Source organism: Agelaius tricolor, unplaced genomic scaffold, assembly GCF_023055355.1.
Source record: "Agelaius tricolor isolate 1412-34295 unplaced genomic scaffold, bAgeTri1.0.p SCAF_10, whole genome shotgun sequence".
In the NCBI taxonomy this organism is placed as follows: domain Eukaryota; kingdom Metazoa; phylum Chordata; class Aves; order Passeriformes; family Icteridae; genus Agelaius; species Agelaius tricolor.
In genome coordinates, this window is record NW_027269270.1 from 16,925,650 (window position 1) to 16,941,077 (window position 15,428).

A 15,428-nucleotide genomic window follows, 5' to 3' on the forward strand; every position below is an offset into this window, starting at 1 on the left:
CAGAGAGGATTACCCCAAATAAACATAAAAATTAATTCTTTATTATTTTCTGTGAACTTCCTTCTAGAGGTTGACCAATATATTCTGTTTATCATCTGTTTCTGGTGACAGTACTCTGGCATATTTTATTAGCATTTAACATACGAAATAGAAGGCATAAAATTCAAGATGTTTTGGATGTTTCAATAAATTATCACTAAGACAAGACTGTCTTTTGTGCTGTAAAAGGATGGTTGTACATCTGTAAAGCCATATCCTCAACAAAGAACACACTGCTTTCTCTTTGTAGGTGTATTCCCATCTGGTGGAAATGTGACGGGCAGAGGGACTGTCGAGATGGCTCAGATGAGCCCCCGACCTGTCCGCACCGGTACTGTCCTGTGGGGCAGTTCCAGTGCAATGATGGGAACTGCACAAGTTCACACTTCTTATGCAATGCCCAGCCGGATTGCCATGACAGATCAGACGAAGATCCTGTACTTTGTGGTATGTTCCAGCACATAAATTAAGCTGATTTTCCAGTAGAAAACATGTAATCACATATAAATTTCATAATCACTATAGCTTTTTCAAAGATAAAAAGGTGAGATAGACAGATGTAGTCTTCTGTAGTCTTGCACCTGCTGGAGCAATTCACCTCTGTGCAAGCAGGGTAAAGGTGAGCAAAAATGTACTATATCAAAACATAAACAGTTTCTATACCTCCAAGACAAATTTGCATTGAGGTAAATTACCATCTGAGATATCAAATATTAGAAACAGGGCTCACTTTGTTTTGCTCTGAGTAAAGCCATGGTGATTATGGAGAGTCTAGGGCTTCCTAATGCCCAGGTCAGTCTAATTTCTCTGTTCTACTTTGTGTGATGGGACAAAATTATTACATCCTCTGCATTGCACAAAATCCAGTTCATGTGGAAAGATTTGTTTTGGAGAGCGGTTTGTGATAGCAGTCTTACAGAAATGTAACATAATTATGCTTGTGGAATAATGTTATCTCCTTAAAAACGTATGCTATTCCACATACTTATGTCTAATTTAAAAAGCCTATCCCTCCTTCTCTTTTTGTAAATAATGTAGTTCTGGCAGTTGCAAGCAAGTAATATAAAGCAAAAGGGAAAGTAGTGTGGTTATATAACTGATAGTGTCATTGCCTTCCATTCCAACATGGTTCTAACAATGACAGAATTAAATGAAATGTCAATTTTAACTGAGTTTCAAATAGCTAAGATTTTAAGTGTGCCACAGGGGAACTTAAAAGTAGAAGTATGGCAGCTGTGTAATGCTGGGTACAGCATAACATACTGGGTACAATAAAAATCAGTTTAGGCCTATGGAATTCCTTTTACTTGTTATCTCGTGCATGGTAACAGAATCCTTTGGTCTAGAATGTTAATGGAAATTAAAATACACTGTTTTCTCCAGAACAGTTTGGCACTGTATGTAAAAGAAAGTAGTAGAGTGGAGTATGGCAGGAAATTCTGGAAACAGGGATAAGTTTTGACTTCTGTTTTCAGAGCTACCCCAGTTTGCCAGGACCGCTGATATCACCTTTCAGTGCTTTGTCCTTTGGGAATAGAGGTTTTTCTATGTTGTGCAGTTGATATTAGCATGGTATTCTCCTATGTTTTCTGTCATGTTCATTCATTGAGAAACAGGCTCATCAGGCAATACACACCTAAGCTGATAGCATGGTCAGAGCCAAAATGCCACTTAGCTCTTCTGTGAAGTGAGTGGGAGACCCTGCCTCAATCATGTTTAATGCTGGGTTTACTTCCCTCTGCTTTAGGAGAAGGTAGTATATGTCTTGCTCCTAGAAAACTGTAGAGCCTTAGTGAGCTTGTCTGAAGATACCTGGGGAAAATGTGAAATGTCATGTTAGAAATGTGTACCTTAACTGCTTTAACTGGGCAAGTATATGTGACATTTTAAATTTCTTTCTGGCTTTGTTTTTAACTGTTGATGTAAACGTAAGGGCTCAATTGATATAACAGCAGCAGATGATTTCTGTAAGTTTCAGTATCCTAACAGCTGATCTGTATTCTTTCAGCTAATCACCAGTGTGAAACTCATCAGTGGCAGTGTGCCAACAAACGATGTATCCCAGAAGCCTGGCAGTGTGATAGAGAGGATGACTGTGGTGACAACTCGGATGAAGACAGTGATCACTGTGCCAGTAGAACCTGTCCCCCAGGCCAATTTAAATGTGACAATGGCCGCTGTATCCCACAGTCCTGGAAGTGTGATGTGGATGATGATTGTGGTGACAACTCTGATGAGCCATTCCACGAATGCAGTAAGCACACAGCTGTAGTAAAATGCCTACAATAAAGTGCACTAATAGCAGAGAGAACCACATAATTTAATTTTCCTGAGATTGAAAGTTTATTGGAAAGGTGTATTTTCTGCAAGCTAATTGCATTTGTGTAGTAAAGAGTGTTAGAAAACATAGAGACTATGTGATAATTTACTATTTACATATTCTTGAAGGAGAGAAAGCCTATTTATCCTGGCCAGATTATCAGAAACTGGAAGCATCTCACTCTGACTTTCTTGATGCTAGGATTTTCCTATATGGTCTATCATGTCTCTCTGAACTAATGGGTGTCTTCAAGAGCTTGTGACCAGTTTTTTGCCATCTGAGGACAAGCTGCCTCCTCTGGCTTCCACATTTGGGGCTCTTGCCAGTGTCACCAGGTCTGAATAGTTTAGGGAAAACCACAATGAGTGTGATTTGATCCTGTGATGGGTTTGTAGCATATGCAGAATACAAGCAGCATAGACTGGAAAAGATAGTAAAATCAGATTCATTTAATGCTTTCTCTTTTACAACACTCTTTTTAGTCAAAATAATTGAATGTAAATCATAAAAGGTTAGGAGAAGCAGAAAAGCATAGAGGATGGTTAATGGCTAAGTAACACCATTAATTTGGACAACTGCCTCTTTCAGTGGGACCTGCTTATCGGTGTGACAATCACACACAGTTCAGCTGTAGAACCAACTACCGTTGTGTACCATTGTGGGCAGTGTGCAATGGGAATGATGACTGTAGAGACAACAGTGATGAGCAAGGCTGTGGTAAGTTTGGAGATGGTCATTTAAACGTAACTTTGTGCCTAGAATATTTCTCCAATTTGCAAACACTCAGATTTTCTGAAAGCCCTCAGTAATAATGTACCTGGGCAAAGACTATGCTAATATGTGCTCTTTTGTTGTCAACCTGTCTACACTTCAGAGGAGATGACTTGCAGTCCTTCTGGAGATTTCCGTTGTGACAATCATCGATGTATCCCGCTGCGCTGGAAGTGTGATGGAGATGATGACTGTGGAGATAACTCTGATGAGCATAACTGCAGTGAGTTCTTGTTTTCTTCATAACTATACAGTTCCACTTTTGACTTAAATATCCTTCTATTTTTTATGAGAACACAGCAGCTCTCAAATGCAACCCTTTGTTTTATATGGTAGTCTCTCTTTTATTTGCTGAAATACCACACTGATATAAAGGATGCATAAAAACACTAATCCATCCAGTCATCACAATAACACAAATTCCTGTTTTCCACTGAGAAGTGACATTTGAATTTTATCCTGTGTGCAAATGTATAGTTTCTTAAACAATATCAGTGGATCTTTTTTCTCTTATTTGAATTAAAAGCTTCTGTATAATTCTGTTTTGAAACAAAGTCTGCAGTGATTTTCCTTTTTTCTGTGTCAAGAGGGACATGGAATATCGACCATATTTAAAGAGTACTTGGGGGTAATGATGTTTTAACATAATTTAATTTTTAAGATTTTACCTCTGCCCACATTACTTTTGTCTGGTTCAATGAGACAGGTGTGGATGTTTAACTTTGCATTTGGGAAACTTTTCCTATTTGTATGTTGATTTTTAAATGAAGGTCCTCGTGAGTGCACAGAAAGTGAATACCGTTGTGACAACCTGCGCTGCATTCCTTCCCGGTGGATCTGCGACCACGATGACGACTGTGAGGACAATTCAGATGAACGTGACTGTGGTGTGTATTATCTGAATGCTACCTCTTACATGTTCACACTCTTGTTTCTAATGTGATAAATTATTCTGCAAAATGATCTTTTATGGGAAGCATCTTTAAAGAAGTAAAGTTCACCCTGTCATGTTAGTCACTTCACCAAAAATAGAGAATACCACAGTTTTAGTAGTCTGAGATTTTCCAGCATTTTTAGAAGATTGTTTTCAAAATATAAAAAGTTTTTCTGTCTTTGAACAAGAAGATCTTTCAACAGTTACTTCTTAATCTTTTCAGAGTTGAGAACCTGCCACCCAGGTTATTTCCAGTGTGAGAGTGGACACTGTGTTGCAGAGCGCTTCAGATGTGATGGAAATGCAGACTGCCTTGATTTCTCTGATGAAGCAACTTGTCGTGAGTTATAAGCTTTGCAATTGGTGCTCATTGTAGTCACTTCCAGGAATATTTGCACTTTTCCCTATTTTTAAGTGAGATGACTCCTTAGAGATATAGAATTCTACAATGCTCAATGATTTTAGTAAAAATTCAGGATAAGCATAATATTTTGAATCAGCATTTTAACATAATAATGGGTTCCCGTCTCTTACACTGATTGTAAACACATTCTTAATGGTAGGAAATGAATGTGTTTACCAAGTCCAGGAGAAGATACACATGTGATTGAATTAAAATTTTTCACTATCCCATGAGCACTGCAAGAACCAAACTGTTTCAGTTGTACCAAATTCTAACAAGGTTTCTAATGAGATTGTTTTCTATAATACTCAAAGTAGTGTAAAGTGTCCTAAAGTGTCAGTGAACCCAAGGAAATAATGCACTTTTCCATTTCTATTTTTCTTTGGTATATTGATCTACTATGAAAAAAATGTCTGTAGCTTGCCTGGATCTACAGCTGCAGCAGTTTACCCAGAAAGTATTGTTCCCAGTTGGAATGAAAATATTCCCTCTGTGCTGTATCTGCATTGACTGACATCGGCTTTTTGGGTGATACTGATGTGCTGGTTCTGACTTACATGTTCCCATGATCTTAGGCTTCAGTACTTGGGAGAATTCCTTTCTCTTCATGTTGCTATCAGGGCAGTTCTGTACATCTTTCCACGTACTTAATTTTAACACCTGTGCTTTAAGTAAGAAAGGGCATCTGCACAGTACTATCTTTATTTTTCTGATGGTTACCACATCCTGTTACATACATCACAGCAGTTGTCTTTCAGAACCTGAGTTATAAAACATTTGACTGTTCTTAAATGGAGGATAAAATGTATGAGAAGGTATTGAAAGCGCAAGGGTATGGTTTATTTATATAGGATGGTAGAATAATATTTTTGGGTTTTTTTTGGTTTAGTTAAGTTCCTTTCACAGTTTTTACAAAATATGAGTGGGAACTTTTTGCTATATCAACATGACTCCTTTTGAAATTGCATATCTTACCTGCTCCTTCAATAATTCCTGTTTGGTGCCAGTGAGGTTAATTATCTTTTTTATTGAACTAGATTTGTCAATAACAAATTCAAGTAGCATTTGTTAAATTAATTTTTTTATTTTCAAAAGCTTGTCTAACATAACTTGTTTCACTTTTCATTGAAACCTGAATTAATTACTTGTAGCTGTGAAGAAATCTTCAGTCCTTGCAGCCTGTTGTTGCTGTACATTTTTGAAGCACCTCATATAGTATCTCCTATTATGGATTTAAGTGTTTTTAAAAACAATATGGGGTTGGACTGATTATTTTTCATAAAAAACATAACATTTTTATTGTAAATGAAAATGTAATAATTTTCTTTTTTTTTCAGCAACACGTTATCCTAATGGTACATACTGTCCACCCATGCTGTTTGAATGCAAAAACCATGTCTGTATTCAGCCATACTGGAAATGTGATGGGGATAATGATTGTGGAGATGACTCTGATGAAGAACTTCATCTTTGCTGTAAGAGAGAGAAACGATATTAAAATGAACAATATGCTTAATCTCTAAATATAATAGATCAATTTGAAAATAAATTGTAATTATTTGGGATGAGTGCTAAGAATTTTGCTTTACATGAAAGTTCACTTCATTCTGTGGCAGTATTTCTCACTGCTTTGCAGATGTTTGTATATGTGGTTATGAAAGTAGGGAGAAGCATATCAGAGATAAGCTTCATTATTCACGTTTCACTATTTCACATTTTTCAAGTTGGTTATCAAAAATAAGAATGTCAGTTTGAAATAAAAGATTAATTCAGATATGTATATTGTCACAAGTGCTGAACTTTCAAAGCTATTAGTGTTGCCAGGACATCTTTGTAAATATGGCTAAGAAGTCCTGACTTGAGGTCTAATAATTAGGTGTTGGAGGTGCTAGTTAAACTGGTTTTGTCAGTAATGCACTTAAATATAACATGTTGGATTTCCAGTCAATTTCCTTCATAAACAAACCTAGAAACCTCAGTGTTATATGTAGTTAGAGATTTGTCTTTGGCCAAAGATGAGGTACTGTGTTCTGATTAAAAAAAGTGTAATATCCTAACATACAATCACCAAAATATACAGAAAGTATTTTTTTGTCTGAATGCCTCCTTACCTTTTGAAATATACAAAACACATAAATGTTCCAAGAGAAAAGTCATATGAATAATTTGTGACCCAGTGGCCTGAAGTATCACAATGTGACTGATTGACCTCTGTGCTTTTAGTGGATATTGCCTGTGAATCTCCATTCCGTTTCCGGTGTGACAACAATCGCTGTATTTACAGTCACGAGCTGTGCAACCAGGAGGACGACTGTAGAGATGGAAGTGATGAGAAAGAGGAACACTGTATGTTTACAAAAACTGAGCATCAAATTCAGTAATTTTGATGTGCTTAATATTTAATAATACCAAAGGGATGTCAAAGTTAACCTTAGATAATGAAAACAAGAGCTCACTATGAAATAATTTTAACTATGGTTATTGGTACTATGTATTTATAGCTCTCTGTACAAGTAGCAAAAATGGTCAAACATTTTTCTGAAAAGTAAAGAGCATGATTTTCAAACAATACTAGATTTTATTATAAGCACCAGCTACATATTTGCTCATCTTATTATGAGTTCTACCTAAAAGGAGGAAGAGGAAAGAGTTTGGCTGTATGGTAAAATTGGATGGGATGGCTAACTGGGACTTTTAAAATAAACAAATGGTAATACTTCCTGAAGTTGTGTCTCTGTTAAGATTCAGTAGGTTTTTGCCCTCAGAAATCTTATGTAGTTCTCGCTGACTGTGCTGTACATTTTCAAGTGTAATAATAGTTTTAGTTGCTCAATGATATTGTTTGCTGACTTTATTGTACAATATTCTAAATGTTAATAGTTTACTAATATCTCTATAATTTCTTGAAATCTGCAGTAGGTGTATGAAGTATATCATTAAAGGATATTAATAAGTTTGCACTATTAAAAGGAAAGTTTAGTCAACTGTTAACACAAAGAATTTTCCTTCTGTCTTTTTTGTAAAACAGCAGGACTTCTTTCAATTCATGGAGATGTGACTAGAAATCACGATGTTACATCTTGGCTATGGTTTTAACTTTATACAGACTTCCAAAGTAGCCTTGCTACTGTTTTACCAGATGGCATCAGCTTCCCCATTAGCAATGGGGAATAGGGCTGTCTGCTGGTACTTCATAGCTTAAACTGTGACAGAGGAATATTTCTCTTCTTGATTGTAGGTAGAGAGCCAACCCCAAGACCTTGTAAAGCTGAAGAATTCAAGTGCAGTAATGGAAATTGCATTCCCCTACATTATGTGTGTGACAATTACGATGACTGCGGAGACCATTTTGATGAAATAGGCTGCAGTAAGTAATAATATCAATAAAATACAAAATTACAATGCTGTTGAAATAGATATTTCTGAAACTGAAAGCAATGAATGTTTTTTCTTGAATACCATACTAAGAAGTATTGTTTTTTAAGTAGCCTGTGTGAATTTCCTTATTTTTTTAATAAGCCTGTTCTAGAATTATTCAGTTAGCTAGGACAATATTTACTGTTTTCATTCTTTCATTATTTTAATTTATTTTGTTTTAATTCTCTTATGTTTTCATTTTTTTGTGTCTTCCACAAACATATAGATGTGTTACTTAGAGACATGGCTTAGTGGGTCTTGGCAGTGTTTGATTTATAATACAACCTGATGATCTTAAAGATCTTTTCCAGCTTGAATAATTTCATTGTTTCATGAAATTCAGTGATCTGAATACAGTCTTTTTTAAGCTTAGAGTATTTATGCATCAAAAAAAGAAAATATTTGATATTGGTTCTGATCTTGTTTTAAACTAGGCTGTGTTACAGAGGCAAGAACATCCATCTATTTCAACCATAATTGCAATAGACCAACCTATGGAGTTATTAGTAGGCAGACTCTGAACTGATACATGTTGCTCTAGCCCTATTAAAAATAAAAGTATATTGAGATGCTTCTATTTTCCTTTTTACAGACATGACCACAGAATGCTTTAAGGACCACTAGTCCTTTGCCTGTTGGCCTTCTCAGATCCTCTGTACAGCTTTTATGCACTATTTATTATATATTTACTAGCATCCATTTAAATGTAAAAGCTCTGACCTGAACTTTGACATGAGAGGTACTCCATAAAATAACCAAACCTTTTTCTGAGGTATTCCTCAGAAAAAAACCAAAACAAAATCCTGACTGTTTATGTCAATGTATAGACAGCTGCAGAGTGGTAATATGAGCATACACTTGTAATTTCAATTTGTCAGGCTGTGATGCCATCAAGTGAATATGTGCCAAATGCTACACGGGTGATTTGCAATCCAGCAGACTTCCAAAACACAAATAACTTGGAAGCCTATAGTGTAGTCCATTTTGAAGCAGCTAATTTCTCTGTTTCAATTACCATCCCAATGGTCTTTAGGTAATATAGCCCAATGCAATGACTTGATGAAAATATAGAAGTATAAAAAGGCAATGAAGCAGTGTGAAACAGACACCACCTGATGTCTGCATTCAGCTCTTTGGGGATAAATGTGAATACAGATCAGATGGTGACATTTGGAGCCTTTCAAATACCTGCTATAATGAAAGTGGAATATTTGTGTGTGTATGTGTACAATGAATTTATGCTTCTACATGTATATGAAATTAGTTGTTTAAACTTAATTTAATCAGCACTAGAATGTGTATGGAAAAAGAACATAATCAGCTTAATGTTAAAATGCTTTTGCTATACATCTGTATCTTTTCCTCATTATCTTCCAATAAGCATACTATTTATCTTTTCTGCTTATATAACAGATTTGCATTTGTACTCAAGTATTTGATGCATATATAGAGTATTTATAAACCAATAGATTTCTATATGTACTTTAAGACGTGTGTAATTTTCATTATCTGTTACAGACTGACTATTATCCCTGACTTGGTTTTTCCATTATAGGAATGTTTTAAAGGGCAGTACATTCTGTGCAATGACCTGTACTGTCTGCAGTAGGCTTTAGATTAGGTTTGGCATGAACTACATGCCATCTTCTCTCTAGTTTCCAGATGTTAATAATGTAGGTCCTGTGTTATACTTGATATCAATTGAGAGTATTTCTTGTTCAGATGATAAGAAAGCACTGGATAAGAATGAGCCCTGTTGGCAAAGTTAGGCATTAGATTCAAATCTCTTAAATTCTGCAGTTGCTGCAGATTGGTGGTAATTTAGAATGTAATTTCTGTTAAGGAAGGTGTGCTTTAATGATTAGGGATCTTTTCCTGACCCTCTTCACTCGTTGACAGCTCTCTTAACCAGTGGTTACCGTTGTCTTCTAACTTTAATCAGAAAAAAAAAGGAAAAGAAACTAACTTAATCTCTCTGAAAACTATTTTAATTGTAATAATGATCAAAATTATTATGCCTTCCCCTTATCACTTCATTTTTTGGTTATAATTGTATAATTTTTTTTTTCTTTCAGATCCTGGAACAGAGCGAACTTGTGCAGAAAATATCTGTGAACATAACTGTACCAATCTGAATGAAGGAGGCTTTATCTGTTCCTGTAGGCCAGGGTACAAGGCCAGTGAAAATAATCGCAACTCCTGTGAAGGTATTTTTAATCTTAAAAATGTCTGCTTGCTGATAAGTGTTCACCTGTCACTTCATCATTCTAATGTGACCACTCATTTTCACATTCTAACAGGATTTATCAGATGCTTCCTAAAAAGTTCTGCCACTGAATCATATTTTCTAACATGTATGCTTCATTCAACAAAAAATTGGCTCCACAGTTAAGACTTCTTTTAAGCTTTTGTTGGCTGTAGATATGTTTTTGTTTTACAGCACATAGGTTTTGTCATATTTTTGCAATCTGGGGGATAGAAATGTGATTGTTTTATTTTTCCTTATTAAAAACAGACTTACTGCAGGCTATACTCTCCTTCTGTTCTGTTCTTGAAGAGACCTGCTGTAAAGGTGTGTTGTGTCGTATTTTTGCCGTGGATTTTATGCAGATAAAATGTGGTGAGGAGTTTACTCAAAGGCCATGGTTTGTGGTCATGTGATATAGTACCTTCCCAGTTGGTGTTTCAGTTTGTTTTCATGAGAACCCTTCTGCTTGTTTCTCCCAGCTCCTGTGGACAATTTGTGTGGTTTTATTGAAAATGATCCAAGGCCACCCCTCCCTTTCCTGCCTGCTGATATAGTTTCTGAGGACTATGTGTCTTGTCTTCAGCATTTCAAGAAAACTTTGCTCTTGCATCTCATTTTAGTCATACCTCATCTTTTGTCTTGCCTTATTGATTTAACACAAAAATGCATCTCTGAAAATAAATCTGTTAAGCAGGATTGGAGTAACTATTGGCAATCTGTAGTTAAGACATGGTAAACAGCAGATGAGTGATGAGGAGTTGTTTGATAATAGATGCTGATTTTAAGGATCACTTATGAGGTCACTGATCTTTTAGAGTATGTGGGGAAGGCACAAACCTACCACTTCATGAAGTAAAGATGACCAGCATAGAATCATCAAGGTTGGAAGAGGCCTTTAAAAATATCCAATCCAACCATCAACCCAGCACCACCACTGTAACCCCTAAATCACTAAACCATCAGCCAGCACCAGATGAAGATGCATCTGAAACACCTCCAGGGATGGTGACTCCACCTCCCTGGGCAACCTACTCTGATGCTTGACCACCCTTAGAGTGAAAGTTTTTTTCTAATATCTAATCTGAATTTCCCCTGTCTCATCTTAAGGCCATTTCATCAGCTCCTCTCACTGCAGGCAGCATAAAAGAGTCCAGCCCCCACCTCACTTACAGCCTCACTTCAGGGAATTGTATAGAGCAACAAGGCTCTAGAGACTAAACAAGAAAGAGAGCAAGTTTTAGGAATCTTTTCTCTTCTTGTGTCTAGATATCAATGAGTGTGAGATCTTTGGAACATGCACCCAGGACTGCAAGAATTCCAAAGGAAGCTATGAATGTTTCTGTGCAGATGGCTTCAGGTCTGTGGGTGATCAACAAGGGAAGCAGTGTGCAGCTGATGGTATGTTAACTGATAGCAAGATTGAATGCCACCTGTAAAGAGCAAGTGCTATATAGCAACTTAATGAATGTAATCCTCTCTTTTATAAGAAGAGGATAATCAAAGCTAAACCTTATTCTCTAAGACAATACTATCTGTGTATTCCACTTATTCCATAATTAGGAATGAAAGTGCTCATCTCTGCTTCCAATTGTAAACATTAGAAATGATACCTTGATTTGTATGCCTGCCTTCATTTCTCCTGAAATTTTCTGCAAACAAAAACCTGTTGTCCTCTGGTTATCATCAGAAGGAAATTAATGTTGCCTATTCCTGAAGTTTAGATTCTTTCAACTAAATAATGCATCAGAAAAAAGTTGCATTAAACTGGTATAAATCAAAGGCAGTTTGATGACAGGTTGCCATTCATTGTTCATGGACTAGTGCACACAAACAGAAGGACTTTAGCCAATGTTTCAGATCAGTCAGTAGCTTTTTATCATACTGCAGTGCAGGGACTACTGTGTGTGACAGTCCTTGAATAGGCAGAGTTGACTCAGAAAATAATAGTAATAAATCAGTAATAATAAAAATAAAGAGGTGAAGAAAAGAGAAAAAAGTGACAATGGAGCAGCATTATATAAAAACCGAAAGCAGTACTGTATCTAGAAAAGTAGTTACACTTCAACAGCTTTAAGAGCTAAGTGACAGACATATGGTGTGCCTAGTCAAATGATAAAATCTTCAGAACAGAATGCCTGTGACCAAACTTACATGCTACTGGAGGCTTTGAAACCTAAAAATTGTTTGTAATATGAAAAATGCTACAAGAAAATGAAGTCTCCAGGTTACCCATCCAGGGGCCTAGTTCAGCAAGTATTTACTGCTGTTAGACTGGAAATGCAAAGGACATTTCCAGTTCAGTTTCTGCCTGGCTGCCTGTTTATGCCTGTGTCAGAAATCCAGTTTTTTGATACCCTTCTTCACAGGCTTTGTTCAGGAAGCATCTAGACACACAAAGTATTGAAGGCTAAGTGATAGAAGATAATATAATTGTAGCTGGTAACAATGAAAACTGTTGTGCCTAAGTTCTATTTCTGTAGAATAGAACTCTGCCCTGTTTTGTCATACCATCTCACAGCCTTCATAAATGAGGGTGTTACGGGATTTTATCAGACTAACCCAAAATTAAACTGTGGCCAGGAGAACATTCATCTGAATATGGAGACATTAGAATTCACAAACTTTAAGGTAGAACTTGGACATGTCAAAGCTGAAGGGACTGGCAATTTATTTGTATTTTCAAAATAGTTTGCTGTACTTTGAGGGGGAAAGTGGAACCATGTAGTGTGTAGTGGCATTCTGTTTTTGAGATGCAGTGATATGCCAACAATAGAATTTTTAAGAATTTTTATGGAATTATGTCTGTGCAAGGTCTATGGTGAAAGGGATAATACTACCCTCAGTGGTAAGCATTTAAATTTTTATGAATTTTGGAAATCTGTGAAGTTTGGATAGCTCTGAAGCTTTAGAAGAGGCCCTAGATTCCCTCTGCTTCTTGTACAGATGCAACTTGTGAAAATCCCGTTTAGGTTTAATTAGAAATGACTTTCATCTGTTTTTTCTAAAATGAGAAATACGTGAAAGTAAATTCATGATTGTTTTCCAGGTAATCCTCCATTGTTACTGCTGCCAGATAATGTGCGCATTCGAAGGTACAACATCTCATCAGAACAGTACTCTGACTACATCGATAACCAGGAGCGCATCCAGGCTCTGGATTATGACTGGGACCCTGAAGGAATAGGCCTGAGTGAGTATGCTAATACTCAATCATGCAGTGGTTGGTTTAAAAAGATGCATTTCTGCAGCGTGGGTGTTTAATTTACACTGGAAAGCAAAATCAAATTAGATCAATTGGCCAGGTCTCCACTGAATGTGCCCCTCCCCTCTACTCATTCTCCATCATCACTGGGATTTCTTTTAATGCTTTAATTTAGCTTAGTGGGATTTTGATCTGGTTTTCCTTTAGTTTGAGTGTGAGTTTAGCTGTAGAATTGTGGCTCTTTAGGATTATGCTGCAATAGAAGATTGTTATTAACCCCTTCCTTTTCCTTTTGCCTCTGCAGTTCCCAAACCTGGCCCAAAGTTCCCAAACCTTGCAAGAACTTAAACTAAGCAGAAATGGCCAAAAGATCCCTGTATTAACTTTTTTTTTTGCTTATTCCTCAAGTTCCCTTTCTTTGCTCTTTCCACAGGGCCACTGTTCTGGGCCATACTTGCTCCTTAGAGTATGAGACATGACTCTCCATGAGAGTCTAAATTACTCTCAAAATCATGTGTAAAGAGCTAAGATCCTCTGCTCTTGAAAATGTGATATATATTTCTTGATAATCTGTCTCAAGATGACTTTGGATGTGTATCTTGCATATGATGGATGACTAGACACTGACACAACCTTACTCATAAATAAATGGGGCTGGTAATTTCACATAAGAGCCTCAGAAAAATTAGAATTTTTGACAAATACGTAATTAACTAGACATTTCTCATCTTTTTTTAAGGTATTGTGTACTTCAGCATTCTGGGACAAGGTTCTGAGTTTGGAGCCATCAAACGTGCTTATCTCCCCACATTTGACAGCAGTAGGAACAATCCAACAAAGGAAGTTGACTTGAATCTCAAATACATAGTTAATCCTGATGGGTTAGCTGTTGATTGGGTTGGAAGGTAAGTACACTGAAAAGCTAGAAAAATGCTGTACCTTCTCTCTCTATGTGTCAGTTTGTGAATTTGATCAGGCTGTGCAAAATCCACTTTTTTATTCCTTATGAATTGTCTCTGAATATGTCTAGTCTGAAGGTAGGTCAGAAAAATGTAGTAAGCTGTCCTTGCCCAGACAGCAGGTTAATAGGTGTGCATGTGGCTGACTGCATCACATATTCTGTGCAACTGGCAGATCAGTTGTGCATCAGTAAAGTGATAATACTCAAGCCTCCATATCAGATGGATTCTTCTTCAATGACTTAGGTACACTCCAGGGAACAAGCTTTCTTTGCTGTTGGAAGGAAAGCTCCCCAGCCCACAGTAGAATTTTATCTTTTATCTTTGCTCATTCCTTACCAACCCTGTGCTGTATGAGCAATCCTAAAACAGAAGGAGCTCTGAAGTTTGATGAATAGATGTGTTTTCTCAGAAAATGGTAAAGTTTTTGTAATTGTGTTTCAGAGGTCTTTCTCTCTTTACTGACTGTGGATATTTTTAGCCTAAAACATGGTAATTTTTTAAACTTAATCATAGAAATCATGAGATCACTCCTTATGTTTAGTACCTTGGAGAAGAGCTGGGACAAAGTTGGGCCTGAGTCTTGGAAGTTTGATTTCAGTTTATGGTGTCATTTCATCTTGCAATATAACTGTTAAAGGACATGGTGGACAGGTATAGCTGTAGCTCATGTGGTATTAATGTTGAGAGGAACCTGATGCATCCAGGATAATATATCACAAGCATCCTGGTGAGGCTTCAGCTTCATCTTGGTGAGCAACTTCAGCACTTCAAATATAGTGCTGCACCGATTTCAGAACAATGTTGAAATGTATTTTAAAAAACTATGTTTCATTATCTGCACATTATATAAAATGCTACACATGGTTTGAAACACTTAGTCTTGCTGCTCATCTGCCAAATAGAAATTACAGTATTTTTTCACATTCCCAGGTCAGCTAGGAGATAATTTATTCAAGCAGAAGGCACCGTATGATTAGTGAGTGCATAATAATGAGTCTGTTTATTATCTAAGGTCAAAAAAATTAAAAATTATAAAGGCATGATGATAAAGATAAACAAAATTCAAGGAAGAGTAGACTGAGCACCCTGTTTATTAAGACTAAAAGCATTTTCATCTGATATGGGAACAATT

The 15,428-nt window shown here is 36.5% G+C and overlaps 1 protein-coding gene across 1 annotated transcript in view; it reads left to right on the forward strand.

Annotated features, from left to right (window-relative positions):
* The window catches only part of LRP2 (LDL receptor related protein 2), a 110,898-nt gene that overhangs the window by 82,687 nt on the left and 12,783 nt on the right, over positions 1–15,428 (forward strand). The window contains exons 55-67 of the mRNA XM_071434966.1: positions 290–486; positions 2,048–2,293; positions 2,948–3,076; positions 3,234–3,353; positions 3,901–4,017; positions 4,288–4,404; positions 5,805–5,942; positions 6,691–6,813; positions 7,706–7,834; positions 9,960–10,091; positions 11,399–11,530; positions 13,179–13,322; positions 14,074–14,239. Of these exons, the coding sequence (XP_071291067.1) occupies positions 290–486; positions 2,048–2,293; positions 2,948–3,076; positions 3,234–3,353; positions 3,901–4,017; positions 4,288–4,404; positions 5,805–5,942; positions 6,691–6,813; positions 7,706–7,834; positions 9,960–10,091; positions 11,399–11,530; positions 13,179–13,322; positions 14,074–14,239 (1,890 nt within the window). The remainder of the gene's footprint in view (positions 1–289; positions 487–2,047; positions 2,294–2,947; positions 3,077–3,233; positions 3,354–3,900; positions 4,018–4,287; positions 4,405–5,804; positions 5,943–6,690; positions 6,814–7,705; positions 7,835–9,959; positions 10,092–11,398; positions 11,531–13,178; positions 13,323–14,073; positions 14,240–15,428) is intronic.